This window comes from Narcine bancroftii, chromosome 2 (genome assembly GCF_036971445.1).
Source record: "Narcine bancroftii isolate sNarBan1 chromosome 2, sNarBan1.hap1, whole genome shotgun sequence".
Taxonomy (NCBI): Eukaryota; Metazoa; Chordata; class Chondrichthyes; order Torpediniformes; family Narcinidae; genus Narcine; species Narcine bancroftii.
In genome coordinates this window covers 88560649-88576473 of record NC_091470.1, presented here as the reverse complement: position 1 = coordinate 88576473, position 15825 = coordinate 88560649, and the positions used below count along the sequence as shown (strand labels likewise).

The following is a 15825-nucleotide window of genomic DNA, read 5'->3' as shown; positions in this document are numbered from 1 at the left end:
CTTGGTCCCAACAAAGCCTGAAAAACTCATGCAGTTTGGCATGCAGAGTTTTGCCGCCAGCCTTCCAGACTTCTGGGGGGATTCCATCCATACCTGCTGCTTTGCCACTTTTCAGTTGTTCGATTGCCTTATATGTCTCATCCAGGGTGGGAACCTCATCCAGCTCTAGCCTTAGGGGCTGTTGAGGGAGCTGGAGCAGGGCGGAATCTTGGACTGAGCGGTTGGCACTGAAAAGAGATTGGAAGTGTTCTGACCATCGGTTGAGGATGGAGATCTTGTCGCTGAGGAGGACTTTGCCATCTGAGCTGCGCAGCGGGCTTTGGACTTGGGGTGAGGGGCCGTACACAGCCTTTAGAGCCTCGAAGAAACCCCTGAAGTCGCCAATGTCCGCGCTGAGCTGTGTTCGTTTGGCGAGGCAAGTCCACCACTCATTTTGGATCTCCCGGAGTTTGCGCTGAAGATGGCTGCATGCGCGACGGAAGGCTTGTTTCTTCTCTGGACAGGACGGCTTTGTAAGGTGAGCCTGGTGGGCAGCTCGCTTCTTTGCCAGCAGCTCCTGGATTTCCTGGCTGTTTTCGTCAAACCAGTCCTTGTTTTTCCTGGAGGAGAAGCCCAGTACCTCTTCAGTGGATTGCAGTATGGTAGTCTTCAACTGATCCCAGAGGGTTTCAGGGGACGGGTCCGTGCGGCGGGTTGCAACGTCGAGCTTTGCTTTGAGGTTTGCCTGGAAGTTTCCTCTCGCTTCGTCTGACTGCAGGTTTCCAACATTGAACCTCTTTCTGGGGGCTTTATTGTTCCTGGGCTTTGGCTTGAAGTGAAGGTTGAGCTTGCAGCGAACCAGCCGGTGGTCAGTGTGGCATTCCGCGCTAGGCATGACCCTGGTGTGGAGCACATCTTGTTTGTCACTTTCTCGCACCAGGATGTAGTCCAGGAGGTGCCAGTGTTTGGATCGGGGATGCATCCAGGTGGTCTTAAGGCTGTCCCTCTGCTGAAAAAGGGTGTTTGTAATGACAAGTCGCTGTTCTGCGCAGAGCTCCAACAGGAGGCGCCCATTGTCGTTGCACTTGCCGACGCCATGCTTGCCCAGGATTCCTGGCCAGGCTTCTGAGTCTTTGCCGACACGAGCGTTGAAGTCGCCCAGGATGACAACCTTGTCGGCTGTAGGGGTACGTTGGATGAGGTTGCGCAGGTCGGTGTAGAACTTGTTCTTTTCTGCTGGTTCCGCCTGGAGGGTTGGAGCATAGACACTGATGAGGGTGATGCAACGCTTGTTTTGAAGGGGGAGTCGCATGGACATGATTCGGTCCGAGTGGCCTGTCGGAAGGTTTTCGAGTTTGGAGGCAATGAAGCTCTTGACCATGAAGCCTACACCAGATAGGCGTCGTTCATCCGAAGGCTTTCCAGACCAGTAGAGTGTGTAGCCCGCGCCGCGTTCTTGGAGGCTGCCTACATCTGCCAGGCGGACTTCACTGAGCGCGGCTATGTCGATGTCAAGTCTGAGGAGTTCATGTGCAATGAGGGCAGACCGACGTTCAGGTCGGTGGCTGTCAGCCTTGTCTAGCATGGTCCTGATGTTCCAGCATGCTTGCTTGAGTTTGTGAGCATCTGTGGAGGGGGAGGACCTGGAGGGGGAGGACCTGGAGGGGGAGGACCTGGAGGGGGAGGACCTGGAGGGGGAGGACCTGGAGGGGGAGGACCTGGAGGGGGAGGACCTGGAGGGGGAGGACCTGGAGGGGGAGGACCTGGAGGGGGAGGACCTGGAGGGGGAGGACCTGGAGGGGGAGGACCTGGAGGGGGAGGACCTGGAGGGGGAGGACCTGGAGGGGGAGGACCTGGAGGGGGAGGACATGGACCTGTCCTCAGGCCTGCGCAAAGCAGCTAGTTATAGCAGTGATTTAAAAGGCAAAAATAGTACATCGAAGACTCTATGCACTGATAAATGTCTACATCCAAACAAAGCTGTCATTAGTGCAATGAGGATGGCATTTTCCCATCTCATCACTGAAGTGCCTCAAATAATTGATTTCGTATTTTACATCAATGCAAACACCCCACAGGAAAAGAGGAGGCCAATTCAACTCTAAACAGTTTTTTTATCCAAATGGATATTAATTAACTTCAGTTACCCTCTCTGCCACAAAAGACTGTGTGGAATTTCAAACTTTCAAGCAATGAATTGAACATCTTGACAAAATGTCAACTTTTACAACTTGGTATTTTTCCCCCCTTTAATGTCTCAAATCAAATATTCTATCTGCTCTCTACCACTCCCAATATAACTGATCTGGCTCCAAAATTTCCCAAATTAATTGGAACCATTCATGATTTGTACCAACAAATCATCATACAATATTTAAAATTCTATCAGGAACTGAACCCTCAGAAGTTTCCTAATTTGTGCTTGTCCCCAGGTGAACTTTTGTTCACACAGTAAAAACAATGAACCTCACCTGTTCTTGAGACAAGGCTATTTAGATTTTGCTGCATTAACAACTGCAACTCAAACCAATCAGTGACATTTGAAAGAGATTGAGAGTATAACTTCACCTCATACTCCATAAAGTCTACAAATGATACAAGAATTTGAATTGATGTTAGGAATAAACAGATTTCATTTTTAGGTAGCTTGCATAGTTGCATAGTTTGCATTACTGAGCACTTCTGAAAAGTCATTCAGCTATAGAAATTGAGCATTCTTATCCAATAGAAAACTCACCATTTTCACTACAGAATATCTCTCTCTTCCCCACCCCCAAAGTTTTTGTTTTGGAAGGTGACTTTTCTATTGAACACCTGAACATTTATTCCTTGCATTCTGTTAATGTCTGCAACATTGGAATTTGGCTACAAACAGAAATGTTACTTCATTCCCAGCACTCTGAGGATACATCAAAAAGTTGTGGTTTTCCCTGATTGCTGCTTTCTAAAATTCACACATGGTTATTCCAGAACTGAAGACAGTTTTACCAGCTGGCATAGAAGAATGCATATTAGGATCTTTAACTTGGAAGGATGAATTGTTTGTCAACTTCCCGTGGCTTGCAGTTTTTAAAAAAATCCATGGAGGAGCTGGATTTCGAGACCAACGATTTTTAAAAAAAATTGTGTTTTAATGAAAAGGTTATAATGGTCTGGAGTGGAGCCTCCACGAATGGTCCCCAGATCAGTGAGAAGAGCTATATCAAAGCAGCAGTTGGCAGATCTCACTGTCGCATTTTCTCGCTGGTGTGCTGTTTAAAACAACGTTGTATTTCACAATCGTGTTAAAAGCATCATTGATTGGAGAAGCAGCAGAAATCTGGGATGTTTATCCCTAATTTATTTTATATATGAGCTCACAGACATAGCCACATCCACACCCATAGATTATCAATACCCACCCCCATACATATCTCCACACCCATATATCCACCCCCCCACACATCTCCTCCACCATAAACACACACATCCATCCACTCCCCCCCCCGCGCACACATTCTCCCCCCCCGCGCACACATTCTCCCCCCCCGCGCACACATTCTCCCCCCCCGCGCACACATTCTCCCCCCCCGCGCACACATTCTCCCCCCCCGCGCACACATTCTCCCCCCCCGCGCACACATTCTCCCCCCCCGCGCACACATTCTCCCCCCCCGCGCACACATTCTCCCCCCCCGCGCACACATTCTCCCCCCCCGCGCACACATTCTCCCCCCCCGCGCACACATTCTCCCCCCCCGCGCACACATTCTCCCCCCCCGCGCACACATTCTCCCCCCCCGCGCACACATTCTCCCCCCCCGCGCACACATTCTCCCCCCCCGCGCACACATTCTCCCCCCCCGCGCACACATTCTCCCCCCCCGCGCACACATTCTCCCCCCCCGCGCACACATTCTCCCCCCCCGCGCACACATTCTCCCCCCCCGCGCACACATTCTCCCCCCCCGCGCACACATTCTCCCCCCCCGCGCACACATTCTCCCCCCCCGCGCACACATTCTCCCCCCCCGCGCACACATTCTCCCCCCCCGCGCACACATTCTCCCCCCCCGCGCACACATTCTCCCCCCCCGCGCACACATTCTCCCCCCCCGCGCACACATTCTCCCCCCCCGCGCACACATTCTCCCCCCCCGCGCACACATTCTCCCCCCCCGCGCACACATTCTCCCCCCCCGCGCACACATTCTCCCCCCCCGCGCACACATTCTCCCCCCCCGCGCACACATTCTCCCCCCCCGCGCACACATTCTCCCCCCCCGCGCACACATTCTCCCCCCCCGCGCACACATTCTCCCCCCCCGCGCACACATTCTCCCCCCCCGCGCACACATTCTCCCCCCCCGCGCACACATTCTCCCCCCCCGCGCACACATTCTCCCCCCCCGCGCACACATTCTCCCCCCCCGCGCACACATTCTCCCCCCCCGCGCACACATTCTCCCCCCCCGCGCACACATTCTCCCCCCCCGCGCACACATTCTCCCCCCCCGCGCACACATTCTCCCCCCCCGCGCACACATTCTCCCCCCCCGCGCACACATTCTCCCCCCCCGCGCACACATTCTCCCCCCCCGCGCACACATTCTCCCCCCCCGCGCACACATTCTCCCCCCCCGCGCACACATTCTCCCCCCCCGCGCACACATTCTCCCCCCCCGCGCACACATTCTCCCCCCCCGCGCACACATTCTCCCCCCCCGCGCACACATTCTCCCCCCCCGCGCACACATTCTCCCCCCCCGCGCACACATTCTCCCCCCCCGCGCACACATTCTCCCCCCCCGCGCACACATTCTCCCCCCCCGCGCACACATTCTCCCCCCCCGCGCACACATTCTCCCCCCCCGCGCACACATTCTCCCCCCCCGCGCACACATTCTCCCCCCCCGCGCACACATTCTCCCCCCCCGCGCACACATTCTCCCCCCCCGCGCACACATTCTCCCCCCCCGCGCACACATTCTCCCCCCCCGCGCACACATTCTCCCCCCCCGCGCACACATTCTCCCCCCCCGCGCACACATTCTCCCCCCCCGCGCACACATTCTCCCCCCCCGCGCACACATTCTCCCCCCCCGCGCACACATTCTCCCCCCCCGCGCACACATTCTCCCCCCCCGCGCACACATTCTCCCCCCCCGCGCACACATTCTCCCCCCCCGCGCACACATTCTCCCCCCCCGCGCACACATTCTCCCCCCCCGCGCACACATTCTCCCCCCCCGCGCACACATTCTCCCCCCCCGCGCACACATTCTCCCCCCCCGCGCACACATTCTCCCCCCCCGCGCACACATTCTCCCCCCCCGCGCACACATTCTCCCCCCCCGCGCACACATTCTCCCCCCCCGCGCACACATTCTCCCCCCCCGCGCACACATTCTCCCCCCCCGCGCACACATTCTCCCCCCCCGCGCACACATTCTCCCCCCCCGCGCACACATTCTCCCCCCCCGCGCACACATTCTCCCCCCCCGCGCACACATTCTCCCCCCCCGCGCACACATTCTCCCCCCCCGCGCACACATTCTCCCCCCCCGCGCACACATTCTCCCCCCCCGCGCACACATTCTCCCCCCCCGCGCACACATTCTCCCCCCCCGCGCACACATTCTCCCCCCCCGCGCACACATTCTCCCCCCCCGCGCACACATTCTCCCCCCCCGCGCACACATTCTCCCCCCCCGCGCACACATTCTCCCCCCCCGCGCACACATTCTCCCCCCCCGCGCACACATTCTCCCCCCCCGCGCACACATTCTCCCCCCCCGCGCACACATTCTCCCCCCCCGCGCACACATTCTCCCCCCCCGCGCACACATTCTCCCCCCCCGCGCACACATTCTCCCCCCCCCGCGCACACATTCTCCCCCCCCGCGCACACATTCTCCCCCCCCGCGCACACATTCTCCCCCCCCGCGCACACATTCTCCCCCCCCGCGCACACATTCTCCCCCCCCGCGCACACATTCTCCCCCCCCGCGCACACATTCTCCCCCCCCGCGCACACATTCTCCCCCCCCGCCCACATTCTCCTCCCCCCCCGCCCACATTCTCCTCCCCCCCGCGCCCACATTCTCCTCCCCCCGCGCCCACATTCTCCTCCCCCCCGCGCCCACATTCTCCTCCCCCCCGCGCCCACATTCTCCTCCCCCCGCGCCCACATTCTCCTCCCCCCGCGCCCACATTCTCCTCCCCCCGCGCCCACATTCTCCTCCCCCCCGCGCCCACATTCTCCTCCCCCCCGCGCCCACATTCTCCTCCCCCCCGCGCCCACATTCTCCTCCCCCCCGCGCCCACATTCTCCTCCCCCCCGCGCCCACATTCTCCTCCCCCCGCGCCCACATTCTCCTCCCCCCCGCGCCCACATTCTCCTCCCCCCCGCGCCCACATGCTCCTCCCCCGCGCCCACATGCTCCTCCCCCCGCGCCCACATGCTCCTCCCCCCGCGCCCACATGCTCCTCCCCCCGCGCCCACATGCTCCTCCCCCCGCGCCCACATGCTCCTCCCCCCCGCGCCCACATGCTCCTCCCCCCCGCGCCCACATTCACCTCCCCCCCCCGCGCCCACATTCACCTCCCCCCCCGCGCCCACATTCTCCTCCCCCCGCGCCCACATTCTCCCCCCTCCGCACACCACCCCCCCCCCCGCACACACATTCTCCTCCCCCCGCGCCCACATTCTCCCCCCTCCGCACACCACCCCCCCCCCCCGCACACACATTCTCCCCCCCGCACACACATTCTCCCCCCCCGCACACCACCCCCCCCCCCCCCCCGCACACACATATCCACCCGAGTGCTGTATGAATGGATCCCACCGCGCCTCTGATGCGCACCGATTGAAGTTTGGTAGCGATTCAGCACGCGTCCAGTCTGCCACACAAAGCCCCCATCTGGTTTTAAAGTTGGATTTTTGCATTTCTTCTTTTGAGCGGGTTTGATTCTGAACACGAAGGCTGGACAGACGGTTGGTTTATTTCTGACAGGCTTGCTGGTGTTTTCTCTCCCAGGTGAGTGCACTGACAAGCCAGGTGACTTATCCCGCTCACCCGTTCAGCCCAAACCCCGTGGTTTTGCAGAGGCAGTGCCCGTTTCGACCGAGCCGGATCACTGCAAACCAAATACAGAAAAGGCTCACCTTTGCAGACTCCCATCAATGGCCCTCGGTCCAGCCCGGAGCTGCTGTCCCCGTCCTCCCCTTCCTCGGCCCCGGCCAGGCTCTCGGTCACACACCACAGCCCCGTGTCGCACCGGCCGAGCTCGGCGTCCAACTCGCCGCATGCCTCCCCCTTCTGCCGGGCGCACACGGCGCAGCAGCCGCAGGCGTCCTGCACCTTGGCGCCCGGGCAAGTCCGCGGCTCCTCCTCGCACGGCTCGCGGCTGCACGGCTGGCAGTCGCGTGCCCGGCCGCTCACCCCGCACCACAGCAAGCAGACCGCCAGCAGCCCTGCGCCGTCACGCCGCGCCCTGAACATGACAGCTCGCGAAAAAGAGTTTGCAACCAACTTTCCAAAGATGCCCGGCGCTCCGAAACGAGTTCAACTCCGATTTCTGCACTGAGGCGATTCTCAGCAGGACTTTTTTTGAAATCCGCCAACCCTCATTAAAGGTGCACAGCCGAACGCCGGCTTCAGCACCCGCTCAGTGCGTGAAGCAGATTGTCAATCCCGTGCCTGGGCTCTGTGTATGTGTGTGTCTCGCGCCGCGGCCCGGGCGAGCCGCGCGCCCCGCTCTGATTGAGCGGCGGCCCGTGACGCATGGCTGATTGACAGCCCCGCTTGCTCGCGCCTGCCCTGAGGGGGGCGGCGGCTGGGATGAGTGGCGCCCGGCGGAGGCGACGCCCGCCGTGGCCAGTGCACGCTGTCGGCAGCCGGCCGGGCGTGGCTGCAGCCGAAAGGCGACGCCAAGTCAAATGCCCCCGCTTCCAGTCGGCACTGTAGCGTCCCGCCGCGGGCTTCCACCCAACAGGATCCATCAAAACCGAGAAAAGGAAATAAACGTGGGTGTGATGGAACTGCCAGCCTTTTGCTGCACTGGACAACGACGTGTTTGCCTTCTGAACACTTTGGGCTGCTGATCACCAAAATCACCTTAAAAATTTCCTATCACATTTTTTTAGATGTAGTGGCCCACAACCTGGCTCACAAAATGGCTGGCCAATGTGGTGATCGCGAGGGCCCCATAGGGACCAAAGGCTGTCATCCCGCATGACCTCCTGCACGGCGGGAAACAGTAGGCAATGGCGGGATCGCCGGCCAGTCAGAGGTTGGCACTGCGATTAGGTCGTCAGAGGCAGGAAGTGAATGTAAACAGAGCTGGCAGAGCAATAAATCAGACTTCGATCTGGACTCGACTCTGTGTGTGTGTGTCGTTCTTACTTAACAATTCATATAGCACACACGCCACATTGGTGACCCCAACAGGTCCAACTGGCGGTTGATGATGAACTCTCCATGGGGTCTTGCTAAAGCTGCCACTGTTCTGGACTTTCCAGCCACACATGTGGTTCGAACTTGCTGAGGCCCAGTTCTACTTTCGACAAATCGCTGCCACCGACTCCCGCTACTACTACTATGTAGTGAGCATGCTCAACCAGGGCACAGCAGCGAGCGTCGTCAATTTCCTACAGTAGCCTCCGGAGCAAGGCAAATATGGTACCCTCAAAGAGCTACTAACCCACACTTTCGGATTATCACGGCACAAGTGTGCCACCCATCTGCTGCACTTGGATGGTTTGGGGGACAGGGCCCCATCCACCCTCATGAGCAAGATGTTCACACTCGCTGAGGGACATAAGCTTTGGCTGCTCTTTGAGCAGATTTTCCTGGAGCAGCTGCCAGAGGATATCTGACTCTTGCTCACCAACAAGGACTTTAGTGACACAAGGAAAATCACAGTCCAGACGGATGTGCTCTGGAGAGCAAAGAAAGAAAATACTGCCGCAGTGAAACCGATCGCCAAGCCCTGACCCCAGCCAGCCACAGCAGGCTATATTGTTATTACCACCTATGATGGGGTGTGGGGGTCCATCAATGCTGCCCACCCTGCACATTTCTGGAAAATGCCATGGCCAACCATCATTAATGGCTGTGATGGTTGGCCAACATGACAGCTTCTTCCACATGTGAGACTCTCTCCTCCCCGAAGAATGTTCCTCAAGGACACTGGTACCAAAATAAATGTCCTTAACCCCATGGCCTACGACACACAGAATGCCAAGCTAGCCCAGCACTGAGGGCAGCCAACAGCCCCTCTATATAAACTTTCACCACCCACTTAAGTGGACTTTTACCATCGTGGCTGTGGCCCAACCGCTCCTGGGAGCCGATTTCCTGCATGTCCACTACCTGCTGGTGGTCTTGAAAGGGTGGGGTTTGGGGCATGCCACCCCTGCACATGCTCCCGAAGGCAGCAGGAGGGTGGAGGCCAAGTAGTGATTATCGATGCCTCAATGAGGCCACCACACCTGACAGATAACCCGTGCCCCATATCCAAGACTTTACCACCAACATAAGGGGCATGGGTGTTTTCAAAGATCGATTTAATCAGGGGTTATCATCAAATCCCATTGCATCCCAAGGACATACCCAAAACTGCCATAATCACCTCCTTTGGCCTGTTCAAATTCATGAGGATGCCCTTTGGGTTTAAGAACACTGCTTAGACTTTTCAGCGGCTGATAGACATTGTGGACCGGGACCTCCCATTCACATTCATCTACCTGGATGATATCCTTATTGCCAGCTGCCACCATTCAGAGTAGGACACAATTGACTCTTTGTGGGATCAGATCGACAGGTATGGGGCAAAACCACTGCCCAAGAAGGTGAAGGCAGTTCAGCAGTTCACGAAACTTTGCACCATGAAAGGGCTGCAGGAGTTCACCGGTAATGATTAACTTCTACCATCAATTCGTACTGGCAGCAGCTTGAATCATGCACTCCCTTTCCATGCTCATGGTAGGGAAAAATCAAGACATTGCCGGGATCGGGGAGGCCTTGGAGATGTTCCAGAAGGCGACCAATGCAACCCTTTTGGTTCATCCCAGGCCAGAGGTGCTGACTTCCCTCATGATGGACTCCTCCAGCACAGCAGTCGGAGAAGTCCTCGAACAGCTGATGGACGGGCCATGGCAGCCCCTTGCCTTTTTTAGCATGCACTGCTGGCCACCTGAACTTAAATACAGTGCCTTTGACTGGGAGCTATTGGCGCTGTACCTAGCAGTCAGGCACTTCCAATATTTTCTGGAAGGCAGACAATTCAAGGTCTTCACAGACCACAAAAAACTGACTTTCACTTTCCGCCAAGAGGCACCTTTCCTACATGTCTGAATTCACCATGGACATCCAGCACATCACAAGCGAGCAATGTGGTGGCCAAAGCACTTTCCCATCCCGCCACTGAATCCATCCACACTCTATCCTAGGGCATAGACTATTCAGCCTCAGCCAGGGAACAACATGATGTCACTGAGATCCTGGTGTACAGGACGGCACTTTCTGGGCTGTGGCTGGAGGATGTTGTCATCGTCCTTGGTAAGTCAGTGGACTAAGACCTGCATGCTCTGCCAGGCATCCAAGGTGAAAACTCTCTCCCCAGACCTTTGAGTCAGCATGTTGTAGGTTCACCCACATCCATGTTGACGTCAAGGGGCTATACCAGTTCCTGTGGGGTGAGATAACTCCTCACTATGGATGACTGTTCCACAAGATGGCCAGAGGTGGTCCTGATGGCCGGCATGGCCATGGAGACCTGCGCTAGGGCACTAATCAACATCTGGGTGTCCAGGTTCAGAGTCCTGGAACATCTCACCTCCGACAGGGGTGCGCAGTTTACCTCGGGATTCTGGATGGCACTGGCCAAACTGTTGGGAACCCAACTCTACCATACCACGGCATATCACCCGCTGGCCAAAAGCAGCCCGGATAGCCCAGCTCAAGAAGCCCAAATGGGTGGATGAACTGCTTTGGGTCCACCTGGGGATATGCACTGCATCAAAAGAGGATCTTAATGCCTTCACGGCAGAAATAGTCTACAGCGCACCTTTGGTAATCCCAGGGGAGTTATTGGCCTCTGCCAGGGATCCGGAAACCCCCACAGTGGCACTGAAACAGCTGAGGGAACAACTCGGTACCCTAGCCCCTCTACAGCCCCCGCCACACAACCAGCCCAAATCCTTCATCCCCAAAGACTTACACACCTGTGAATATGTTTTTGTGTGAAGGGGAGCACACCAGGCACTCCTCCAACAGCCATATGAGGGGCTGTACAGAGTCGACAGGCATAATGGATTGACATTTGGATTGGACATTGCCAGCTAAGAGGAAATATTGGCCCTTGACCGCCTGAAACTGGGCCACGTAGACATTAGCCAGCCAGTTGAGACTCAACCCCCGCAACACGGAGGTAGGCCAACCAAAGTGACAGCAGACACTCCAATTGCCGTTTCTGGTGGGGGGGTTCGTGTAGCAGCTAATGAACCAAGTCATGATCCAGATACAATGACGTCACTCCTGCCGTCAGAGGCAGAGAGTGAATATAAACAGAACTGGAAGAACAATAAATCAGTCTTCGACCACAACTCCACTGTGAGTGTGTGTCATTCTTATTCCACACTTCACGTAGCGCACACGCTACAATAATCTATTTTTTGCAATTTCCTGTCATATTTCAAGTCTACTTCGTGTACAAAATCATGAAGGCCAACATGTCATTGAAAATTAATTTTTTTTGCTTTCGCGGTTGGACTCCTTCCCTGCTGATATTGGTGCAGGCAGTGATGAACATGGTGAAAGATTTCCCCAAGACATTCCAAAGTGTTATCAAGGCAACTGGAATCAATCAGTGCTGGCCGACTGTTGTTGGATACTGGCATGAGAGGCATCAGATGCTGAGAAAATCAGCACCAAAACATTTTTAGGTCAGCATCTTAAGTGATTAAACATGCAAATTCAATAAAAGTTCAATTTTTTTCCAATTTTAAGCTTCAAGATTCAATTTATTGTCATGCAACAAAAACAGTGTCATATTGCATGAAATTGCCTTCTGTCTGCTATAAGGCAGACATATTCACCATTGGCAGAAATTTCCTGAAGCGGCTCTTACGATTTAAACAAAACCCATTTCTACATGTCTTATACACTCTACAGATATACTTTAAAGGATCTGATGCTTTAAGGATCTTCAGAGAGTAATGAAACAAATTGAACCTATATCCCAGATTGTATTGAAGTATTGATACAGTTGACTTGACAGCTCAACAAGTCATTTATTACTAACATCACAGCTCAGCCGTAACCATCCCCTGCAGACTGGCATTCAAACAATGCTTCCCCTTGACATGACTTTATCCACTGCATTCATAAAAAATGAGTCATACATCTTGGGATCTTATGCAATAATGTAAAGGTTAAATGTCACCTATTCCTGTTACTTGTTGCTCATCATTTAGGGTTTTTATGAAGGTTGTTTGTCGTCAAAACCCAAGGACATTAAGGATGGTCAATGGATGCTATCGACAAATTAACAAGGATAATTTTTTACTATATTCTTTTTACTTTGGAATTTTTGAGTTTAGAATACATCCAGAACTGGCATGGGTATTAGTACTGATTAACTCCCGTCCAAAGAAAGAAAATAAGCTTTTTCCTGTTTTGTAATTTAGCAAAGGACATTCCACAAAATATTCTCTTTCCACCTCTCCACAATTATACTCACTTTTATTATGTCGGCAATGTGGCAGCTACATCGAGCAAACTGTTGACCAGAGCACTAGTCTATGAATTAGATAATTCCATGGGATATTTATCAGCTGGAGTGGTACGTTTAGCGTAACGTTGTTTAAACGCAAGTGACCAGGGTTTGAATCCCGCACCGTCTGTAAGGAGTTTGTACGTTTTCCCTGTGTTATTGTGCGTTTCCTTCAGGTGCTCCAGTTTCCTCTCACCTTTCAAAATGTTCTGAGGTGGGAGGTTAATTAGCTGTAATTGGACAGCATGAGTACATGGGCCAGAAGGGCCCATTATATAAAAATATATATGCCGGTTTTCTCTGTATCGCCCTATGTGCTCTGTCCAATTCCAATCCTTCTGGAAAAGCGTCTTTTCCCAACACCTCTGGTATCCATTTCTGAAAAAGCTTCACCAAATCTGTACCTTCAATATCTTCTAGCAAACCCACTATTTTAACATTATTACATCTACCTTGATTTTCCAACGAATCAATCTTCTTCAAAAATTCATGCTTTTGAAGATTCCAATCCGTAAGGCAGTGTTCAAAATAATCCATTCTTTCAGTATATCGATCTACAGTATCAGAACAGTCATGAAACGCTCGTTTAATGTCTTTAAATTCATCCTGCACCACATCCACTGCTCTCAAACATTTAACAACATCTTGTTTAATTAATTACTCCTCTCAATTCAGTCAATTGAAGCTTATTTTCTTTAAATACCTGTGTGTCCTGAATTGCCATATTATTTATCCGTCGCATATCCTTCTTTGTCTCTTTCAGAGAAGAAGTGTCCTCCTCCACTTGTACTGTTTGAAAAGTTTGAAAGTAGGTGATTTAATTCTTGAAGCTTTTTTAGATTTTTGAGGCCTACCTTGAAGAATTCTGGCTGCACATAGTATTGCTGATGTTTCCTCTTCTGCTTCTTCAATTGACTCTTCTTCCTCTTCTTCTTCAGACTCCAGGACCACAACCTCATCCCAGGCTACCCGACTTTGGATGTGCATCCCCTCCTAGGTAAGTCCAAATCGATTGGCCCATCGGGGGAGAGACATCCCAACAGCCTGGGCCCGATCGGGGGTAGCGTGCATGCGCGACTCTTCGCGCATAATCAGATTGGGAAGGGCTTCATTACACAGGCCCTCTGCCTCAGCAGTCGGACTTGGCACGTCGCCAGCTAGCCTGACATGCTCGCGACAGATTGTGCCTTCTTAGGCAATCATCTAAGAATTGCTTGGTTTGGAATAGTAGCAAGAGGGTCAAAAGAATCCAGACAATATGTCTGGGGTAGCTGGATTAATGACTGTTGATCTTTTATACAGCTTTAGAGGTTAAAGAACAATGCACAGTACTGGATAACAGCTATCAAATCTATCCACTTTGTGTAACTGTCATGGCCTTAGGTTCTGTGAATTATTGGTAAAGTATTTAATTAATAGATTAGTCAAGAAAGACTAATAATAAAGTTGTACAGCACAGAAAGAGGTCCTTTTCCCTGAACATCCCAGGTAACCAGATTTACTTGTATTTGGCCCTTATTCTTCTATTCCTTCCTGGTCAATTGTCCTCCCGAAATGCATTTTAAATGTTGTGTTTTTATCTGCCTCTACCACCTCCTTTGGCATCTTGTTCCATGTACACACCAACCTCTGGGTATAAAATTTCCCTCTCAGATCTCCCCCTATCAACCTATCCTTTATACTCCCTTACCCTGGGGAAACAATTGTTCCCATCTACCCTATACATTGATAATGTCAGCCCTCAGCCGAACCAATATCTTGGACAGCTGCAACATGATGTTCCAACTTTTATACTCAGTGCTCCCACCTATGGAGCATCCTTCACTGGTCTTTTCATTTTGTTCATTATTTTCTCAACCACTGAAGTAAGACTCAACAATATTTCATTTGCTCATTTATTCCTCCTGCCTTTCTTGAAAATGAAAAAAAAGAGCAACCCTCCAGTCTGTGGGTGCTTCTCCCATAACTAAAGATTATACAAAAATTTCTGTTGAAACCTCAGTAAGTTCCTTACTTGCTTCCTATAACACCTTGGGATAGATTTCATTAAGCTCTGAAATGCATTGATATCTCTTATACCTTTCCTGGTACATGCATGTTTCAAACTAGCAGCATACATCTCCCCTAACTCTCCATTACCCATCCTTTTACCTGGTAGACATGGTTGCAAAGTATTCATTCAGAACTGGAAGAACTGGAAGAACCTATATCCCTTGGTTCCCATAAAGATTTTCCTTTTGATTCCTGAGGAACCCATTCTTTCACTGACCTTGAAGTACTCGTTCTTTTTCCTGTTGAAATTTTCCATTTTCTTTGTTAACCAGGTTCCCTGGTTCTACCATCTTTTACTTCTTGCATGGACATGCTGACTGTGAACTCTTACAGTTTCACTTTTAACTTCCTACAAGTAGGAAGTTTATTTTCCCCCAGCTTGCTGCTTCCAAACTATTTCTGCCAGGGCCTGTCCCACATTATTGAAGTTAGCCCTTCCTCTATTTAAAACCTAAACTCCCGGCACAATCTTTTCCTTTTCTACAACCACCTTGCAGCTGACCAAATTGTGGTCACTGTTTGCAAAGGGATCCTTCACAGACACTTTCACCACTTGCCAATCCTCAATTAAAATATACTGCTTTGAAATTCCTTTTTCAATGGTTGAACAAATTCCGCTCCATTGAAGCATCCCACTCAATAATGGGGAAGTTAAAATCACCCACTACCATAACCATTATAATCAGATAAACATCATACAGATGGTTTGTGATAAATGCTAAGCAATGGTTTTCAAATTGCACCTCCTCCCCCCCAAATCATATTCTACCTTAAGCAATCCCTATGCCACAAGAGCTCTGTGATTAGTAAGGGATTACTTAAGGTGGTATTGACCTCACTGTCAAAAGACAAAGGAGGAAAAACCCAACCCCAACCAACCAATTTTCCCTTGCATCCGCTGCAACCGTGTCTGCCTGTCCCACATCGGACTTGTTAGCCACAAACGAGCCTGCAGCTGACGTGGACATTACCCCTCCATAAATCTTCGTCCGCGAAGCCAAGCCAAAGAAGAGATTTGGGTGGAAAGAAAAAAAT

At 52.9% G+C, this 15825-nt stretch overlaps 1 protein-coding gene and 1 long non-coding RNA gene across 4 annotated transcripts in view; one reads left to right on the top strand and one right to left on the bottom strand.

Moving 5' to 3' along the window:
- LOC138753875 (cysteine-rich motor neuron 1 protein-like) overlaps positions 1-7728 on the bottom strand; it is a 300852-nt gene extending 293124 nt beyond the window's left edge. For both annotated transcript variants that reach the window (XM_069917412.1, XM_069917413.1), the window contains exon 1: positions 7127-7728. In XM_069917412.1, coding sequence (XP_069773513.1) covers positions 7127-7463 — 337 coding nt within the window. In that variant the 5' untranslated portion in view covers positions 7464-7728. The remainder of the gene's footprint in view (positions 1-7126) is intronic.
- Positions 6782-13740, top strand: LOC138753877 (uncharacterized). Of its 2 annotated transcripts, none has more exons than XR_011351478.1 (3): positions 6782-6998; positions 13502-13546; positions 13677-13740. It is a non-coding gene; the product is annotated as an uncharacterized lncRNA (long non-coding RNA). The 2 variants fall into 2 exon arrangements; XR_011351477.1 differs by lacking the exon at positions 6782-6998 and adding an exon at positions 7348-7987.
- Positions 13741-15825: the final 2085 nt, after the last annotated feature.